Source organism: Littorina saxatilis, linkage group LG1 (assembly GCF_037325665.1).
Source record: "Littorina saxatilis isolate snail1 linkage group LG1, US_GU_Lsax_2.0, whole genome shotgun sequence".
NCBI classification, from domain to species: Eukaryota; Metazoa; Mollusca; class Gastropoda; order Littorinimorpha; family Littorinidae; genus Littorina; species Littorina saxatilis.
In genome coordinates, this window is record NC_090245.1 from 2,135,812 (window position 1) to 2,157,718 (window position 21,907).

At 44.1% G+C, this 21,907-nt stretch overlaps 1 protein-coding gene across 1 annotated transcript in view; it reads left to right on the forward strand.

Annotated features, from left to right (window-relative positions):
• LOC138962885 (plasminogen-like) overlaps positions 1-21,512 on the forward strand; it is a 24,411-nt gene extending 2,899 nt beyond the window's left edge. Inside the window, exons 4-9 of the mRNA XM_070335201.1 lie at positions 2,807-3,025; positions 7,862-8,122; positions 10,755-11,024; positions 13,271-13,516; positions 19,047-19,222; positions 20,864-21,512. Of these exons, the coding sequence (XP_070191302.1) occupies positions 2,807-3,025; positions 7,862-8,122; positions 10,755-11,024; positions 13,271-13,516; positions 19,047-19,222; positions 20,864-21,010 (1,319 nt within the window). The 3' untranslated portion in view covers positions 21,011-21,512. The remainder of the gene's footprint in view (positions 1-2,806; positions 3,026-7,861; positions 8,123-10,754; positions 11,025-13,270; positions 13,517-19,046; positions 19,223-20,863) is intronic.
• The last annotated feature ends 395 nt before the right edge of the window (positions 21,513-21,907 follow it).

Sequence of the window (21,907 nt, forward strand, 5' to 3'; positions counted from 1 at the left end):
TGAACGCTCACCGAACGGGAACATCCTGGCTGCTTTCTGTTGAGCGTGAGAAATGTTCAAAGAATTTATTTTCGTGGACTTGGTCCTCTACAACAATGGCGCCTCGTTTTGGTGCTGGACGGCTGTTATGAATATTCAATACCGGAAATCACGCCCGAACAGTAAGCCTCCCGTAAACCATCACAGATACTGTCAGGCTTTTACACACAGTACAAACACCCTTCCATTTGAACGCTCACCAAACGGGAACAACCTAGGTGCCCTACGTAAAGAGCGAGCAATTTTTAAAGAATTAATTTTGCAGATTGTCTCGGAACACTTTTTGGACCCATCCTGAACTCAGGTCAAAAATGAGTTACTTCCCTTCGGATCTCATTCTATCGATGTAAACTGGCCATAGCCGTGGATCGATGATTATCAGAATGTTTTTGGACCGTGGTGCGTTTTTGCGCTAGACCTAACTTTTAAAATCTAAATAATAAATTGACAGCTTGTTACACAAACATTCTTTAATCATAAAAGAATTCTTTTTTCATCAAGACAAGATCAGTACAATTCGAAGTTGTGAAAGTTTGAAAAAAGAAAAGCCCGGAAGCAGGGTCACGCAAGGGTCGTAGCAGACGACGGTTTATGCATATATCGCCGTTCCTCTCAACAGTCAAAAGCCATCGCTAGAGTTCTTGTGAACCACAGCCGTTTGTTTCGTGCATAAAAACGTGCTATTGTAGATAAGCTCACATCGAGTCGCATTCAAATGACTAACTGACGACTACATTGTGGAAAAGGGAAACTGGATCACACGGGTTCACGATGGCTCAGGGGTAAAATAAACCACGCAAAAATAAATTCGTTGAAAATTGTTCGCTCTTTACGGAGGGCACCTAGGATGTTCTCAGTCGGTGAGTGTTTAAACGAAAGGGTGTTTGTGCTGTGTGTAAAAGCCTGACCGTATCTGTGATGGTTTACGGGAGGCTTACTGTGCCTTTCACGTGCACACCCCAATGTAGTGTACACAAAGGGACCTCGGTTTTTCGTCTCATCCGAAAGACTAGCACTTGAACTCACCACCTAGGTTAGGAAAGGGGGGAGAAAATTGCTAACGCCCTGACCCAGGGTCGAACTCGCAACCTCTCGCTTCTGAGCGCAAGTGGGTTACCACTCGGCCACCCAGTCCAGACTGCAGACTGATACCAGCTAGGCTTCAGTAGGCTTGCAGACTGATACCAGCTAGGCTTCAGTAGGCTTGCAGACTGATACCAGCTAGGCTTCAGTAGGCTTGCAGACTGATACCAGATAGGCTTCAGTAGGCTTGCAGACTGATACCAGCTAGGCTTCAGTAGGCTTGCAGACTGATACCAGCTAGTCTTCAGTAGGCTTGCAGACTGATACCAGCTAGGCTCCAGGAGGCTTGCAGAATCAAGCAGGCTAAGTTGCAGGGGTGAGCTTGTATTTTTACAAATTTTCTTAAATGTTTAGGGATTTTGTTAATTTCCTGGTTTTGAAAGTTTACTGAACATATAAACTGATTCGAGCAAAGTTCCAGCCAGTTGTTGGACTCATTCGCGCTTTTCAGAATGATTAAGGCTAACATCGAACGGCCTTATATTATGATTCAGGTTAAATTTTGATTGCATTTTTAGACTTATGAGACAAGTATAAAGTGTGTACAGTCCTGCACATAATTATGAAGCTTGGGGCATGCTTTGACCTTTTCTAGGGCATGCTTTGACCTTTTCTTGGGCATGCTTTGACCTTTACTTGGGCATGCTTTGACCTTTACTTGGGCATGCTTTGACCTTTACTTGGGCATGCTTTGACCTTTTCTTGGGCATGCTTTGACCTTTACTTGGGCATGCTTTGACCTTTACTTGGGCATGCTTTGACCTTTACTTGGGCATGCTTTGACCTTTACTTGGGCATGCTTTGACCTTTACTTGGGCATGCTTTGACCTTTTCTTGGGCATGCTTTGACCTTTACTTGGGCATGCTTTGACCTTTACTTGGGCATGCTTTGACCTTTACTTGGGCATGCTTTGACCTTTACTTGGGCATGCTTTGACCTTTACTTGGGCATGCTTTGACCTTTTCTTGGGCATGCTTTGACCTTTACTTGGGCATGCTTTGACCTTTACTTGGGCATGCTTTACCTTTTGTCGGGGATTTGCCTGTTCCATGTTGTTTACTCAGCTTTTCACCAACTTGTGTTGAGGGGAAATATTATAAAATATTATATTTGATGTAACAGTCTAAAGACGGCGCCCGTATCCTGCGCGATATCACTCGGCTATGACGACTTCCTGCGATATATCAATTGATATACGGAGCCTGTTTGACCAATGATGGATTTGTCAGTTTCGTCAGTGAGAACGCAATAAAACGTGTTCTTACGCATTTTTTGTTTTTACCTTGGAGAAGGTGGGGTAGGTGTGGTTGGAGTAGTCGGTGGTGGGGTAGGTGTGGTTGGAGTAGTCGGTGGTGGGAGAGGTGTGGTTGGAGTAGTCGGTGGTGGGGTAGGTGTGGTTGGAGTAGTCGGGGGTGGGGTAGGCGGGGTTGGAGTAGTCGGTGGTGGGGTAGGTGTGGTTGGAGTAGTCGGTGGTGGGGTAGGTGTGGTTGGAGTAGTCGGTGGTGGGGTAGGTGTGGTTGGAGTAGTCGGGGGTGGGGTAGGTGTGGTTGGAGTAGTCGGGGGTGGGGTAGGTGGGGTTGGAGTAGTCGGGGGTGGGGTAGGGGAGCACGAATATTGTCTCACACAGATATCCTACAATGTTGTCTTTTGAGATGATGTGTTGTATATGAGTGCCATTAACAGACGAGAACTTCGATCTTCCCCTCCACATCGAGACGCGTCATGGTGGTCGCTCCTGGTCGTGTGACAAGATTGACGGTACTGGACACGGAGGCACCATCGGCTTTAACTGTCCCATGAGACCGGTCAGCAACCAGGTGGTCTTACGCTACAACCAGGAGACCATACCCCCAGACTGGCATCTCTGTGAAGTTAAAGTGATGGGTCGGAAATTCACCAAGGGTGAGTTGCGCTTCTTTATGTTCGTGTGTGTGTGTGTATGTGTGTGTGTGTGTGTGTGACGTGTGTGTGTGAGTGTGTGTGTGAGTGTGCGTGCGTGTGTGTGCGTGTGCGTATGTATGTTAGTGTATGTTATTGTATGTTTATGTGTTATTGTGCATGTGTGGGAGCTGAAACAGACGTCGGTTGTGACTGTATCAAATTATTATCAAAGTAAACATTATAATATTTACCATAAAGTCAAAAAAGGTGGGTTGAGTTGGGTGCTTTCTAAACGAAATCAATTTTAATGTAGTTGTTACTGCCGTTAACAAGGGACAACATCCGTGTATATTTAAGGTGAGTGCTTTCCCCTCTGTAAACGTCCTCAAGGTTCAATAATGCATCGTGAATTGTGGTACGGTATGAACATTGCGCTTCAAATAACGTATTACAGTTCAAATAACGTATTACAGTTCAAATAATGTATTACAGTTCAAATAATGTATTACAGTTCAAATATTAGCAAAGGTGTCTGCTCTAAATGTCGTCTGTGATTTCCAAGGAGAGGAAATCAAACTGGGCCAGGGACTTTATTGTAAATCCGATAGTAAGTTTAAAGATGCAGCGTGTCTTGTTTCTTTCATAATTATTATCTCTAATGACGTGGGCGTGAGAAGAACTATGGTTCCTTTATCGTTTGTCATGAAAGTAAACGATAAAATAATGAAATAAGAAAAGGTGATTTTTATTCTTCACTGTAATAATTGTAATGCTTCAGTTTCAGCGTACATGAGAACAAAAAATATAAAAGCTCATAACAATCCAAAAGAAAACTAAACATCAAAATGAAAACACAACGTAAGGCAACCAAAGAGAAAATCTCATTTTTTTCCAGCCTGAAAAAAAGAGGCAATATAAAGCTGAATTTTCGCTTGTCTGTTATTCTCAAGTTCTGCAGCCGAGAAAAACAGAATTTCAACTACCACAAGAAACAACATGTCCATGTAAGCTTATTTTTGAAGATCTATTGTCTTTTTTTAATATTAATTTACCGAACCCTATTACCGAACAGTAACTTGACCGGCTTTTTCTTACCCTACGACTTGGGACGTGTTTCTGAGGTTCGCTGTGAAGGTTGGCCGCAATAAACATGTATTTCGTGACCGTTCTTCAATGGATCTTGCATACATTAAAGTGTGGTTTAAACACTGCTTATGTAGCGTGAATACTAACAACAAGCCTAAGACGGCAAGAATACAAGTGTCAAAGATGGAATGCCGGGAAGAATATGATACACATACACATTGACATGTCCTCGCTACGCTTCAACCACTCAGATGTGTCCCTTGCTGAGCCACATACGCATTGACATGTCCTCGCTACGCTTCAACCACTCAGATGTGTCCCTTGCTGAGCCACATACGCATTGACATGTCCTCGCTACGCTTCAACCACTCAGATGTGTCCCTTGCTGAGCCCTGCTAAGCAGGTTGGCTGAAGCGAGCATTTAGATTACGGATCAAACCGTTTAACTGTTTGAGTGTTCCCCAGAAGGTGTCATTTTCAGCGCTTGTGGACGACGATTTTGTAAGGTTTGGGTGTATGGAAGTTCATAGCGAACTCAACCTTGTAACTCGGATCATAGGCAGTGCCCTCTGGTAGTGAGATTGTGAAGCGCTTGAGCAGACAGGCGACGACAAGCAGTAGCTCCGGTTTGGCCACACTCTCCCCAAGACACACTCGGCGTCCGGCAGAGAACGGCGTCCAGCAGTCCAGTTTCTTCAGGTTGCCTGCAAATACGACAAACAACCTCTGATAGCGCGCCGCTTAACCTAGTTTTGCCAAAAGAAATGATGAAATAGAAAAAGAACACAAACGAGACATTAATCGGTTCTTAAGAATTTGTGTTTTTTAAATCCAAATTGTTTCGTTTGTAGCTTTTTTGATTCTGTCCATAATCTGACACCAAGGTTTTTAACAAAAGAAAATTAATAACTGTGAATACATTGAACGCGTCTCTGTTCTAAGTGGCATTGACGAGTTTATTACAACATTTGTTGAATCCTGTTGCTTACGAGTTGCAACGTGAATAAACTATTACTTACCTTCTCCATCAAGAAATCGCCGAGGTCTGAAGTGCTCTGGCTGGTCCCACTTGTCAGGGTCGTGTAGAATCGCCCATTGGTTCACAATCACCATGGTGTCCTGCCAAACAAAACGAATGGATACAGTTCACATGTTAAAGCTATGTTTCCATATAGCGACGCGGCGGCGGCACGACGGCGACAAACACGTGATGCCGCTAGCGAATTTCGCCGTGAGTGTTTCCATTAAAAGCGGCGCTGCAGGCGGAATTTTGTTCTTTCTGGCTTGACTTCTTATAAATCGGTCAAAAACTCACACAACGATGCCGTTACGAAGACAAACTATATTTGAAGCTACCTGTGTTGGTTAAAAAATTGAAAAGACAAGAAATATAAGAGAAAAAACTCTTTCTCTCGCTGTACGGAGACTTGACGCCATGTTGACGTTAGAACGATATACTTTGATACGCCGTCTTTTCGTGACACTACTTTTGTGCATTGAAGTAAAATTTAAATTGGGCACCTCCAGCTTGTATTCTTAGCAAAACAACACTACTTTGGTACATTGAATTACCATTTGAATTGGGCACCTCCAGCTTGTATTCTTAGCAACACAACATTTCTTTTGTGCATTGAATTACCATCTAAATTGGGCACCTCCAGCTTGTATTCTTAGCAACACAACACTTCGTTTGTGCATTGAATTACCATTTAAATTGGGTACCTCCAGCTTGTATTCCTAGCAAAACAACACTACTTTCCACAAAAATGGACTCTATTTGACCACCATTACCCATTTATCATTCAAGACATGTTCAGGATCCAAAGCATGTCATGACGCCACGTTAGAGTACGACTCTCAACACCTTCTCCCTAGAGTCTGCTGAGGCCTGGTAGCTCAGTGGGTAGAGCACTGGACTTGTCCTCCTTGTGTCGCGGGTTCAAATCCAGGCCGGGACGGACACGGATCAATTTATCCATGTCCCACCCCGTGTCACCACAGTGGCACGAAAAAGGCCTCGGTCATTCCGCGATAAGTGCAGGTGGCTGATTACACCCAAACACGCACACACCTGGGTAGCGCGACTCTTGTTGCTGCTAGCTTTCCACTGGGATCAGGTTACTCCAATTTCCCAGCCATGGGATAATAAAGTAATGGAAACGAGAATGGAACATATGGACATTGATCATATATCGCATTCATGGAACATATGGACATTGATCATATATCGCATTCATGGAACATATGGACATTGATCATATATCGCATTCATGGAACATATGGACATTGATCATATATCGCATTCATGGAACATATGGACATTGATCATATATCGCATTCATGGAACATATGGACATTGATCATATATCGCATTCATGGAACATATGGACATTGATCATATATCGCATTCATGGAACATATGGACATTGATCATATATCGCATTAATGGAACATATGGACATTGATCATATATCGTATTTCATTTTTTCGTCCAAACATACAATATAAACAAAAGTGTACACGTTTTGTAACTATTTGTAAACATACATATGTGTGCGACATACTATATAGCTCTAGTAGGAAAAATAAATGTAGCACACTGTAACACAAGGCAAACACGAAACAGTGTCTACAATGCGTGCTACTTGTGCACGTATAATTATATAGTATTCCACACAGTGTTGACAGCTGGTTACAAAAAGTGTGTTGAAAAGTGGAAGGCTTAAGTTTAGAGCGGTATATTACCTTGGGGATGTCGTATCCACCGACGGAGGTGTCGCACAGAGTCTTGTGAGGAATGGCGGTTGGAGCAACAACACCTAGTCTCAGAGTCTCGTAGACCACGGCCTGTGTGTAGGGCAGCTTGTGTCTGTCGCCAGTTTCCGGCATCCGTATGCTATTTTAATCGTTTTTTATTCGCATTAGATAATAACCTTTATAAGCCTTCATTGTGTCCGGAAGCACCCTCAGCGAGGACACACACACACACACACACACACACACACACACACACACACACACACACACACATATGCACGCACGCACACACGCACGCATACTTGCACGCACGCACGCTCCGGCACACACGTACTGACATTGGTGGCTTGACAAAGTGATCTTCTACGTTCAAAGCTAAACACCGTGTAAGTCCATACTTGTTTTAAATTTGGTCTTTTCAAAGCAAACGTAATACAAACTGAAGATTTAAGGTTAACAGAAGTTAGTGATATTAAAAACAAGTATGAGATCTAATGGAATGAAACCAGTTCCCACAAGCAGGCAACGAAACGGTTTACAAAGAAAATCAAAAAGGAACAAAAAACGTTATACGATTACAAAATACTGAGAGAATTCAGCAGAGTTCCAACACAATCAAACAAACAAACACACAAACAAGTTGACATTGGAAAATTGGGGGGGGGGGGGGGTGGCAGTCGTCAAGCCATCTGTATCACAGACTATTGCCGGATCGATTATCAGTTTGTGCCGTCAGTCCTCCGTTCAACTGATTCACTTCATTCATATATTTTTATTTTTATTTAATTTCTAAATTGTTAATTTGATTTGTTCGTTGTTTCTTTCTTTCCTTGTTTCTTTTATCACTCGTCATTTAATCAACCAGTTATTTATTTTCACCAATGCATTCATTCCCTTGGCTAATTGTTTTGTTGTTGTTTGTTTACTGACTCAGTCAACTTATTTTCCTTTTCTCTCTCCTTATCATTTATGTGTTCATACATTTGTTTTTGTTTTCTCTTTCTGTATCGACAGCCTTGGAGTGCCTTCAGACGGAAAAGGGTCAAGACTACAAGGGTCAGTGGTCATTGACGGTGTCGGGGCGAGAGTGTCAGCGCTGGAACAGCAGCTTTCCCCACTCCCACACATACACCAGTGACCGCTTTCCTGACGTCACTATCCATGACGCAAGTAACTTCTGCCGGAACCCAGACGACAACCCGCACGAAAAACGGCCCTGGTGCTTCACGACAGATAACGAGACGAAATGGGAGTACTGCCCCTTGTTCTATTGTGGTAAGGAGGGATGGATGGAATGATGGATGGATTGACTGAGTGGTTAGTGGGTGGATTGATTCATGGATTGATGGATCCATCGATTTATGGATAGATTGGTTACTTGAATGGTATGATGGTTATGATTAAGTGGTTGACTCGACTGACTAATCGATTGATTTATGAATAATAATTAATAGTTAAAACTGTTACATGTATATATATATATATATATATATATGTAAGGATGTGGCGTTTCAGGATGCCATGTAAGGATGTGGCGTTTCAGGATGCCATGTAAGGATGTGGCGTTTCAGGATGCCAATGCTTTGTTGTTCTTCTTCTTCTTCTGCCTTCCCGCTTTGTTGTTCAAATTTGACCTCCTCAGTTGTACGTGCTAGGCTCAAATTTACTCCAAGTAACACTCGTTCGCTATTCTGTCTGGTTTTGTATCGTACTACACACACACGCGCGCGCACGCACGTGACACTGACACCACCCCTGACCTTTTTTTATGGCTTCCGTTCTGATATCCTCCTTTTGACAGCATGGGTGTGGTCAACGTGTAATAGCACTGTTGAAGGTGATACCAACTCGATGTTCTGTGCAGGAATAAATCAGGGCTGATTCTACGTGACCCTCTAAATGTTATAACGGTCAGGCAGGGACCCTTTTTATTTATCACTCTAAAATTAAGAAAGACAAACTAAAACTTTGAACTTAAAACTTCAGGGTGACTTATTCTAAGGAGGGACAATTTCTATTTTTAACAATGAAACCCACTACCATGTTTAATACCAACACGCCAAGTTTGTCGGCGGCTTTTTTGTTTGTTTGTTTGTTTGCTTAACGCCCAGCCGACCACGAAGGGCCATATCAGGGCGGTGCTGCTTTGACATATAACGTGCGCCACACACAAGACAGAAGTCGCAGTACAGGCTTCATGTCTCACCCAGTCACATTATTCTGACACTGGACCAACCAGTCCTAGCACTAACCCCATAATGCCAGACGCCAGGCGGAGCAGCCACTAGATTGCCAATTTTAAAGTCTTAGGTATGACCCGGCCGGGGTTCGAACCCACGACCTCCCGATCACGGGGCGGACGCCTTACCACTTGGCCAACCGTGCCGGTGTCGGCGGGGGTGGGTAAACAGGCACCTACCACCTTCTGAAAATGACACGTTGTGCTCAGCTCGAGTGTAACTTACATGGTAAAAATTCAGAGAAGTTAAATGAAATTGCGGGACTCAGTTTACTTCAAATGCAGTTTTACCGTACTTTCCGGGTGACAAGGCGCTTCGTTATACAAGACGCACCCCCTTCTTTTTAACAAAAATTGTAATCCAGTCACCCATTGGGCGCAGGGGGCCGATTGAAAATTGAAAAAGTATACCGTAACAAACGGTCGAAGAATGAAAATAAGCCGCACATCAAAGGAAGAATACAGAGTCATATCTGAGAGAGGAAACACTTCCTGCACCGGGGTCAGTGACCGGTCAGTGACCGAGTTTAACAGTGGAAATATGTGTGCTCTGTGTGTGCGGCGAGATCAAAGGCAGAGATCAAAGGCAGGTCCATTGTGATAGCTGGGTGGCTTGAGAGCTCGAGGAAACTTGGTCAGGGCAGTACCTAGTAGCTGAAACATGCATTATCACAAGTTGTTTGACTGGTACTCAGGCGGTCTCTTTGATTTTTTTCGTATTTCATACACGGATTAGGCGCTTCGTTATACAAGACGCAGGGGTCGAACTCGAGGAAAAAAGTCGCGCCTTATGACCCGGAAAGTACGGTAAGTTATTTCCTTAAGTACTGTCATATGTTGATAATGAATCTGACCCAATCTAGAAGACTGGACAAAGCAAAGCTAACGGGTTGTTTAACCTGATGTGAGAGTGTTGCGTGAGAAGCGGCCTATCAGCTGTTAATATTAATTAGATCAAGTACGTGTGTGATTGGCTGCGATTGGCTGCGTGAGGTCATGTGCTTAAGGTCACACCAGCCTCGGTTCAATCCCGTCCCCGTCGGCTGTTCTGTCTAGAGTTAATTGCGTAGTCGGTTCGAATTTTATTTTGGTCGAAATAAGCTGCATGGTAATAAGACCGTATTCTCGTAAATGATATCCAAATTAGCCTGCCGGCTCATTTAGATATGACAGGCGCAGTGGCTTAGTGGTAAGACATCGGTCTTCTAAGGTCGTGAGTTCGAATCCCGGCCTGGTGGGTTAAGGGTGGAGATGTTTTCGATCTCCCATGTCAGAGTTCGATGGGTTATAGAAACACGAAAATACCCAGCATGCTTCCCCCGAAACCGGCGTATGCTGCCTGAATGGCGGGGTAAAAACGGTCATACACATAAAAACCCATTCATACAAAAACATGGGTGAACATGGGAGTTTCAGCCCATGAATGAAGAAGAAGAATTTAGATATTACATTTTCTCGACGTGTCTGTTGTCTTTTGCTTACATTCAGCATATTAGAAATAACCAATAATATAATGTCTACAAATGGTATCAAAAATATCTCAAATGCTCGTAGTTTCGTGATGTACCCCAGTAACTGGGTCGCTGCATTTTGACTCTCAGACTCACCCATCTCCTCTGATTGTCTATGTTCGAATGGTTGATCCCTGTGTTACTACGGTTGTTGCAGACGATATTTGCCTGTTGAGAGAGGACGGCATGAACTACCAGGGTGATATCAACAAAGCTACGTCTGGAGCGGACTGTATACGATGGTTCGACAAAGCGGACACTGACAACCAGTTACCCTTCCTGCGGGACCACTACTTTTCCAAGACTAAGAGTCCGGGGAGATTATGCCGCAACCCGCACGGATCGCAGAGATTGCCCTGGTGTTTCACGTCCAAGCCTAAGCCTAAAATTAAGGCAGAGCCAGAGTCCTGTGACATCCCAACATGTCGTCAGTGGCTTTTTTTTAATGTCTTGTTCTTCTTGTCATTGTCTCCGTCTGTCTTACTCTTCTTGTCTGTGTCTTCGTCTGTCTTACTCTTCTTGTCTCCGTCTGTCTTACTCTTCTTGTTATTGTCTCCGTCTGTCTTACTCTTCTTGTCATTGTCTCCGTCTGTCTTACTCTTCTTGTCATTGTCTCCGTCTGTCTTACTCTTCTTGTCATTGTCTCCGTCTGTCTTACTCTTCTTGTCTGTGTCTCCGTCTGTCTTACTCTTCTTGTCTGTGTCTCCGTCTGTCTTACTCTTCTTGTCAGTGTCTTCGTCTGTCTTACTCTTCTTGTCTGTGTCTTCGTCTGTCTTACTCTTCTTGTCATTGTCTTTGTCTGTCTTACTCTTCTTGTTATTGTCTCTGTCTGTCTTACTCTTCTTGTCATTGTCTCCGTCTGTCTTACTCTTCTTGTCATTGTCTCCGTCTGTCTTACTCTTCTTGTCATTGTCTCCGTCTGTCTTACTCTTCTTGTCTGTGTCTTCGTCTGTCTTACTCTTCTTGTTATTGTCTTCGTCTGCCTTACTCTTCTTGTTATTGTCTCCGTCTGTCTTACTCTTCTTGTTATTGTCTTTGTCTGTCTTACTCTTCTTGTCATTGTCTCCGTCTGTCTTACTCTTCTTGTCATTGTCTCCGTCTGTCTTACTCTTCTTGTCATTGTCTTTGTCTGTCTTACTCTTCTTGTTATTGTCTCCGTCTGTCTTACTCTTCTTGTCATTGTCTCCGTCTGTCTTACTCTTCTTGTCATTGTCTCCGTCTGTCTTACTCTTCTTGTCATTGTCTCCGTCTGTCTTACTCTTCTTGTCATTGTCTCCGTCTGTCTTACTCTTCTTGTTATTGTCTCCGTCTGTCTTACTCTTCTTGTCATTGTCTCCGTCTGTCTTACTCTTCTTGTCATTGTCTCCGTCTGTCTTACTCTTCTTGTTATTGTCTCCGTCTGTCTTACTCTTCTTGTCATTGTCTCCGTCTGTCTTACTCTTCTTGTCATTGTCTTTGTCTGTCTTACTCTTCTTGTCATTGTCTCCGTCTGTCTTACTCTTCTTGTCATTGTCTCCGTCTGTCTTACTCTTCTTGTCATTGTCTCCGTCTGTCTTACTCTTCTTGTCATTGTCTCCGTCTGTCTTACTCTTCTTGTCATTGTCTCCGTCTGTCTTACTCTTCTTGTCATTGTCTCCGTCTGTCTTACTCTTACTCACCTGTATGGTGTCACAATATAGAGGGAAACATGACCTGTATGGTGTCACACTATAGAGGGAAACATGACCTGTATGGTGTCACACTATAGAGGGAAACATGACCTGTATGGTGTCACACTATAGAGGGAAACATGACGTGTATGGTGTTACACTATAGAGGGAAACATGACGTGTATGGTGTCACAATATAGAGGGAAACATGACCTGTATGGTGTCACACTATAGAGGGAAACATGACCTGTATGGTGTCACACTATAGAGGGAAACATGACCTGTATGGTGTTACAATATAGAGGGAAACATGACCTGTATGGTGTTACAATATAGAGGGAAACATGACCTGTATGGTATTACAATATAGAGGGAAACATTACCTGTATGGTGTTACAATATAGAGGGAAACATGACCTGTATGGTGTTACAATATAGAGGGAAACATGACCTGTATGGTGTCACACTATAGAGGGAAACATGACCTGTATGGTGTCACACTATAGAGGGAAACATGACCTGTGTGGTGTCACACTATAGAGGGAAACATGACCTGTATGGTGTTACACTATAGAGGGAAACATGACCTGTATGGTATTACAATATAGAGGGAAACATTACCTGTGTGGTGTTACAATATAGAGGGAAACATGACCTGTATGGTGTCACACTATAGAGGGAAACATGACCTGTATGGTGTCACACTATAGAGGGAAACATGACCTGTATGGTGTCACACTATAGAGGGAAACATGACCTGTGTGGTGTCACACTATAGAGGGAAACATGACCTGTATGGTGTTACACTATAGAGGGAAACATGACCTGTATGGTGTTACACTATAGAGGGAAACATGACCTGTATGGTATTACAATATAGAGGGAAACATTACCTGTATGGTATTACAACACACTGTCAAAATGTTGTAACTCTTCTTCATTCCTGTGCTGCATGACGTCCATGGTCCGTCTAACACGACTTCCATGATCCGCTCCACGTGACCAGCTGTTGTGAACGACACAGGCTTCCTTTACCTGCAGCCAGAAGACAGCTCCTTCACGCCTGACTGGTTGACAGACACCAACCTGACCGTCAGAGTCAGAGAGTGCTGGCAGTTCCAGCAGAAGGGTTTCAGTTATCATCGTTTCCTTAAAATCTCTGAGTTGCTCAAGACGACTTGTACCCCAGATCTCTTGAAGATTGGAATGTTCTGCGATTTTGTGGACGGCAGTAACAAGACTGTGTGGCATTACTTCTGGTACAACTGCAGTGAGTATCATTATTCACTTCTTCTTCTGCGCGTGTGGCTTCAGGGCCGGACTAGGCTAAGAGGAGGGGGGGGGGGGGGGGGTTGCCAGTGATTGTCTAGGGGGATGTTCTCCTGGTGGGGTCAAGGGGCATCGCCCCCTGAAGTTGATGGGTAGGTCATATTCTGAGATAGGAAAATGGTCGCTCCTTGCATGAAACGGCATAAAATAAACAATAATAAAAAATGTTTTAAATAAGTGAGGTACATGTTTAGGCTAAGGGGGGGGGGGGGTTGCGCAACCCCCATAACCCCCCCGGTAGTCCGGCCCTGGGCTTGCAGGTGACTCCCACGTGCACTCGTGTTATTGTGTTGTTGTAGTTTTGTTTTGTACGTGTGTAAAGCCGAGCGGTGGTAGCTTCACGTAAATATTAACTGTCTGTGTCTGCGCCTAAGATGTTACCGTGTTTTTAAAAGACATTTGTCATGATGGCATTCAAACCACACGCACCAGACGAACAGACGAACAGAATACTTCTGACAACAAAATGTAAAATCAACAAGAGTGTAGTAAGATTCCAAATTGTATTCAGACCAAAACAACAATCATAAAACATACATGGGTTCTTCCATAGAAAATATATCTATAAAGAATCTAGGTTGGCTTTAGTACAGTCTTTCCTTCTATACTAACAAATAAAATCTAAGTCTTTAAACTGCTGAAAAATCGGGCATGACCCGTAGGTACCCTGGCGACCTAACTTACTCTCCAAAAACCTAAGTCCTACTCTGCAGGAACAATTGGGCAGGGGTTCGGGGCCTGGACAAAATCGAGCGACGCCGCTCGATCACTGCTTGTTGGTAACCTTTGAGTTGCGCGCACTACTCTAATTAGCTTCGTTGAAACCACGGACCTAATAATAGTTATTAGGTCCGTGGTTCAAACCGAGTGAACAGCGCGCACTGTTCACTATTGCAAGTGGGACTGGAGCTGCATATTCACGGTGTGTCAACTGATTCCGTTCATCCACCGGATGTTTCCGTTCATCCGCAGGATGTGTCCGTTTATACGGCCTCATTTTCGTCACTTGCTTCGGGAAAAACGTTGTGGTAAGTCGTGTGGGCAGCGCGCTAGGTCCAATATCACACGCATTCGTACTTTGTGCTATTTGAAGACGATTGGAATACACAGAACTTGTAGTGGGGGCCTGTTTCACTCTGATCTAACGAATGTGTATGAACGGAAACGCTTTTCGTACGAAGGGAAACATGCACTTTTGTACGAACGGAAACATGGGGTATGAACGGAATCTGCATGTTTTCAAAAGACAAGTGATTGTACAAAAGCCATGGGTTTCTATAAACTTCTGTTCAAGCGAAATGTCGTAACAGGCAATGGTTTTGGTGATCATGTGCAAATCAGGGGTCAGATTCGATAACAGAGCGAGAAAAACAAGAAAATGTTAAAAAATCAGGCAATTTTGCCACGTTCGGCCCGCGTGTGTTATTATTAGGATTCACTAGCACCTTGGTACTTATCGTACACATAGCCCAACCATTTCGCTACATTATTCTTTCAATATCACACAAGCGCGCTGCCCACACGACTTACCACAACGTTTTTCCCGAAGCAAGTGACGAAAATGAGGCTGTATGAACGGACACATCCTGCGGATGAACGGAAACATCCGGTGGATGAACGGAATCAGTTGACACACCGTGGTATTGAGGACGTGGTCTATCAGGTCAGGCACTAAGGCACACATACCAACAAAACCACACGCAACTCCAGGGAAAGGCACCAAGCATAGGGAAAGATTCTCGCACCTTTAACCCAGCTCAATGTATCTCTCCCCTGTTCACGATTGCAAGTGGGACTGGAGCCGCGTATTGAGGACGTGGTTTGTTAGGTCAGGCACTAAGGCACACATACCAGCAAAACCACACGCAACTCCAGGGAGAGGCACCAAGCATAAGGAAAGATTCCCGCACCTTTAACCCAGCTCAATGTATCTCTCCCCTGTTCACGATTGCAAGTGGGACTGGAGCTGCGTATTGAGGACGTGGTTTGTTAGGTCAGGCACTAAGGCACACATACCAGCAAAACCACACGCAACTCCAGGGAGAGGCACCAAGCATAGGGAAAGATTCTCGCACCTTTAACCCAGCTCAATGTATCTCTCCCCAAGTGGTCGATGACCCTGACTCTAAAACAGGGGAGACGCATGCTTCAGGTACTTATTCAGCACCCTACTCTCTCACACGTCTCCCGACCTGAAGAAACTAAGGGGGGAGTTTACGTCCTCACAGAAACTATTTCTATTTGGGACAAGAGTTGATGCCTCATGAGGACTCTGGCTTTTATAGCTAACGGGGCTTCCTCCCACGTCAACCTAGCGGGACCAATGAGAATCTCACTCTGGCAGCGCGGGAGCAAAAGGGAGGGGAGGTGGAGGGCTCCGAGCCTGCTGCCAGCCTCCTTTCAAACTGAAGTTAGACTTCCTCAAAATACACAAAAACTCTTCTATTAAGAAGACCTACAGGAAAAATGATGTACAAACATTGTCATTAAACAACAAACCTTACAACGTATCCGAAGATACCAAACACTTATAGGCATACAAAACGCAGACGAACTGCAAAACTTCCTATTACAAACTGTCTCTCAAAGACTGAGCAATTATGTCACACACAAAAAACTCCTTCTTTCTCTTTAGTACACAAAACGTACACAAGACGTTCATACCAAACGGCAAATCCATGCCCCTAAAACTGACCCGCAAAAACAACTCGTGCTCCAAGCACAAACGGCCATTGCCATAACAACAAGAAGAGCAAACGCTCGATCGAGTCACTTTCGCAGTTCTGAATACTATATGAGGCATCAGATGGACAGGAAGAAATTGCTATTCACAACACAATACAGATGTAAATAATTTGATGTAAAGAATAATCCTATAAAGTTTGAATCAAATCCGATGAATAGTTTCAGAGATATGATATTTCAATTTTTTTCCTTCAAGACATACCTGTGACCTTGAAAAAGGTCAAAGGTCACCAAAGCAGACGTCAAAGTGTAGAGGTCACTGGGAGTCACGTTCACATAAAATTTGAGCCCGGTCACTTTTATAGTTTCCGAGAAAAGCCCAACGTTAAGTTGTGTGTTGCCGAACAGAAAAGGCTAGTTATCTCCCTTGTTTTTCTGATAACGTTCGTAAAAGGCTACAGATGTAAATACTTTGATGTAAAGAATAATCCTACAAAGTTTCAATCACATCCGATGAACTTTGTCAAAGATATAAAATGTCTAATTTTTCCTTTGACGCTGACCTGTGACCTTGAAAAAGGTCAAAGGTCAACGAAACCATCGTTAAAGTGTAGAGGTCATTGGAGGTCACGACTAAACAAAATATGAGCCGGATCGCTTTGATAGTTTCCGAGAAAAGTCCAACGTTAAGGTGGTGTCTACGGACGGCCGGCCGGCCGGACGGCCGGCCGGACGGACGGCCGGCCGGCCGGCCGGCCGGACAGACTAACACTGACCGATTACATAGAGTCACTTTTTCTCAAGTGACTCAAAAACCGTCTTCACACACCAGTTTCAATCGTCTTTGTACATTCGCATTAGCCATATATATATATACACTAGAATGAATACCCGCTTCGCCGGGTAGCCGGCTTCGCCGGGAAGAAGTACTTAGAGCCGTACGCCGAACTATGGACCCGCCAAGCTTAGGTCCCTCCCAGATTCGTGGAATGGGAACAGCACGAAAATGATTCAGTGGCCATAATGCCATTCCTGACCATATCGAGTCCCATCCTTGTCGACGAATGTAACCGTGTTAATCACCTTTGGAGGCGAACTCCACTCAAACAGGACTGAGCAAGTTATGGCTTCTCAAAGGAAGGCCAGTACATAAAATTACACAATAGCCGCCAGACCACATCACAAACAGAACTGAAGAATGCACAGGTGTTGCTTACATAGAGACACACACACTCACACACACACACACACAAACACAGAGAAGCCGTATCTATAGAGAGATAGATGACAGTGTATTTTTCGCGTGGCTATAAATTGATTCGACCTTTGCACTTTTACAGTGAGGATAATTTACGGGTCCAATTTACGTTCTGTACACTGCGTTGACCTTCTAAAAATAGGTAACAGTAACAGAACGCCGGGAATATCCGAAGACGCTCAGCGCAGTGGACAGCGCAGTGTAGTAACTTACAACTGAACGGGAAAGCCACACGAAGGAAGGGAGATAAACGCCAAACACTGGAGAAGATAAGGAAGAGTTACTTATAATGGTGAAATGAACACAAAAACGAAAATGAGTTCAGCGCTGCGCGCTGAGAGCACGTGTTGAAATATCTCATCGATGATATTGTGTCCGGGGTGTAGCTGAATACGGTGTCCAAATTTGAAAAAGATCCACCGAGAACTTTGGCGTTGTGATGTGGTGTAGCGGCTATGGTGTGTCGGTATGGGGGCCCGGGTAAGCTGAGGTGGAACCAAAATAGCTGAGGTGGAACCAAAATCGGTTCCGCGCTGCGCGCTGAGAGCACGTGTTGAAATATCGACCAGGTTGTGTCGTGTCCCGGGTCTACTTGAATATGCCCACCAAATTTGAAGCAGATCCATCGAGAACTTTGGCCGTGCATCGCGCACAGACACACAGACAGATACACAGACAGACACACAGACACTAGTCGTATATATATATAGATGATTAACATAAACCCTACATTCTACTGAATAAATGAATACATGTATTGAATATACGAATAAAAGGAATATCGAGGAAAAGAAGGCAAAATAAAAGAGAAAGCAAATGAGAGAGAGAGAGAGAGAGAGAGAGAGAGAGAGAGAGAGAGAGAGAGAGAGAGAGAGAGAGAGTATGTCAGTGTGTGTGTGTGTGTGTGTGTGTGTGTAGAATCGGAAAACTTGTACTTCAGACATTATCAGAAAAGGTAGGGCAAAAGAAATCCCAAAACTCAAACTCAAGTTACTTCCTACAGATACATGGAGGGTAAAGTCCAGCCAATTAGCCGCCATCACGGCCGGGTGTTTTGGGGAGGGAGGAACTAGAACAAAGCCCTCTCTGTGGTCAGTCGGCTTCTCAGGGTCAGCAAGGCTCGCTTCAGCAACACATGTGAAAATGATTAACTCGCTCGGTACCGGAGTTTTGCTAAGTAATAGAGAAAAACTCCAATCTGGCTGCACACAAGTTGTCAGCATAAAATGACCTACTTTATCTGCTCATTCGTACTGTATCTCCTCTTGTACACTTACAAGGCTCATATGGGGAGAATAAGAGATACAAGAAAAGTGTATGTGCACTGCACTTTTCTCCACACGTGTATGGCCGTTTTCCCATCGCCACTGATTTACTGTCCTACTCCGTTTTCGGGGGGGGGGGGGGGGGGGGGGGGTAAATCAGAATACCTGGCTTTCACGTTCAAGTTGAATCATTTGCCGACTTGAACGTCAAGACCAAGCAACTAGTTTACCTGGTTTGACGTTCAACTTGAATCGTTTGCCAGCTTTTCCGGAAACCACCACAGCCGCCACGACGGAGCCTGTGACGTCACCGCCATGTGACTGCAAGACGGCTTGCCGGGCCAACCTGACCGAGGAGCAAATCCAAGCGAGGCTGCAGAAAATCAAGGATGATCTGCTGGTGGACTCAACAAAGCTCTCTGCCACGATCAGGAAGAAGGTGAGTCACATTCACTCACAACAAAGCTATCTGCCACGATATCTCTCGATATCCTGATGCAGACTGTCTTACAACATGAAGACATACCAAGTACGAGAGAGTGTGTGAGCTTACCTTTACAACTTGGTGGTACGCCATGTTATTCTTTTGTCTCCAAGAGCACCTTTATAAATGTATCTTGTTGTGCTCCTTTATGGTTATAACCGATCTACGTTATAACCGATCTACGTTATAACCGATCTACGTTATAACCGATTCGTTTTTAGTGATAAACAAGAACACCGCTGGCCGTGAAAAAATAAAGTGTACGTTATAACCGATCTACGTTATAACCGGTATGTTATAAATTCCATGGCTTTGTACAAATGTTTCTGAATAAAATACAGTTTAAACCAATTACGTAGTAGACAAATGAGTTTATGCACTTTCTCTAGTGATTGCCACTAGCTGTCTCTAATTATGATCGTTGTGTTGTTTCTGCTGTGCAGCAAAGTGCCAAAGATTGTTATGACCGTTGTGTTGTTTCTGCCGTGCAGCAAAGTGCCAAAGATTGTTATGATCGTTGTGTTGTTTCTGCCCTGCAGCAAAGTGCCACAGATTGTTATGATCGTTGTGTTGTTTCTGTCGTGCAGCAAAGTGCCACAGATTGTTATGATCGTTGTGTTGTTTCTGTCGTGCAGCAAAGTGCCACAGATTGTTATGATCGTTGTGTTGTTTCTGTCGTGCAGCAAAGTGCCACAGATTGTTATGATCGTTGTGTTGTTTCTGTCGTGCAGCAAAGTGCCAAAGATTGTTATGATCGTTGTGTTGTTTCTGCCCTGCAGCAAAGTGCCAAAGATTGTTATGATCGTTGTGTTGTTTCTGCCCTGCAGCAAAGTGCCACAGATTGTTATGATCGTTGTGTTGTTTCTGCCATGCAGCAAAGTGCCAAAGATTGTTATGATCGTTGTGTTGTTTCTGCCCTGCAGCAAAGTGCCACAGATTGTTATGATCGTTGTGTTGTTTCTGTCGTGCAGCAAAGTGCCAAAGATTGTTATGATCGTTGTGTTGTTTCTGCCCTGCAGCAAAGTGCCACAGATTGTTATGATCGTTGTGTTGTTTCTGCCCTGCAGCAAAGTGCCACAGATTGTTATGATCGTTGTGTTGTTTCTGCCCTGCAGCAAAGTGCCACAGATTGTTATGATCGTTGTGTTGTTTCTGTCGTGCAGCAAAGTTCCAAAGATTGTTATGATCGTTGTGTTGTTTCTGTCGTGCAGCTAAGTGCCAAAGATTGTTATGATCGTTGTGTTGTTTCTGCCCTGCAGCAAAGTGCCACAGATTGTTATGATCGTTGTGTTGATTCTGCCCTGCAGCAAAGTGCCACAGATTGTTATTGATCGTTGTGTTGTTTCTGCCCTGCAGCAAAGTGCCAACGATTGTTATGATCGTTGTGTTGTTTCTGTCGTGCAGCAAAGTGCCACAGATTGTTATGACCGTTGTGTTGTTTCTGTCGTGCAGCAAAGTGCCACAGATTGTTATGATCGTTGTGTTGTTTCTGCCCTGCAGCAAAGTGCCAAAGATTGTTATGATCGTTGTGTTGTTTCTGCCGTGCAGCAAAGTGCCAAAGATTGTTATGATCGTTGTGTTGTTTCTGCCGTGCAGCAAAGTGCCAAAGATTCCAGACCTTCAGCCGTCACAACTGGCAGCTTCGGCGTCGCCATCGTTGTCCTCGTCTTCGGTTTCATCATCAGTGCTGACGTCATATCTCTCTTTCAATGGCTCTCTCAACGTTTCACCGGAGGGAACTGAGAAAGATACCAACAGCAAGGAAGTGAGAAAGATGCCAACAGTAAGGAAGTGAGAAAGATACCAACAGTAAGGAAGTGAGAAAGATACCAACAGTAAGGAAGTGAGAAAGATACCAACAGTAAGGAAGTGAGAAAGATACCAACAGTAAGGAAGTGAGAAAGATACCAACAGTAAGGAAGTGAGAAAGATACCAACAGTAAGGAAGTGAGAAAGATACCAACAGCAAGGAAGTGAGAAAGATGCCAACAGTAAGGAAGTGAGAAGGATGTCAACAGTAAGGAAGAGAGAAAGATGCCAACAGTAAGGAAGTGAGAAGGATGTCAACAGTAAGGAAGTGAGAAAGATGCCAACAGTAAGGAAGTGAGAAAGATGCCAACAGTAAGGAAGTGAGAAAGATGCCAACAGTAAGGAAGTGAGAAAGATGCCAACAGTAACAGCTGATTTGAGTGTGAATTCTACAAACAGCAGTGCTGAAATAAACTTCAAAACAAGTAAAAAAAAAGGTCATCCCCGCCTCAAGCATACCCAGGAAAACACAACGCACGCGCGCGCACGCGTACACACACATGCACACACACACACATACGCACGCACACACACACACACACACACACACACATACACACACACACACACACACACACACACACACACACACACACAGTGATCAGGATTGTTAAAGCACAAAATGTGAAAGAGTCCTGAGTTTGAAGAAAACCTCTACCTTTTCCGGTGACACGCCTTAAATGTGAATGGTGTTTTGTGTAAAGAGTAGGCCGCGTACACATGACGTGGGTCACAGAAAGGGACAGATAACACATGGGGTTGGGATATCCACTGACGACGACACGGAGGAACCCCCCATCTGAGACCCTAGCTTTTCTAATTACACGGCGG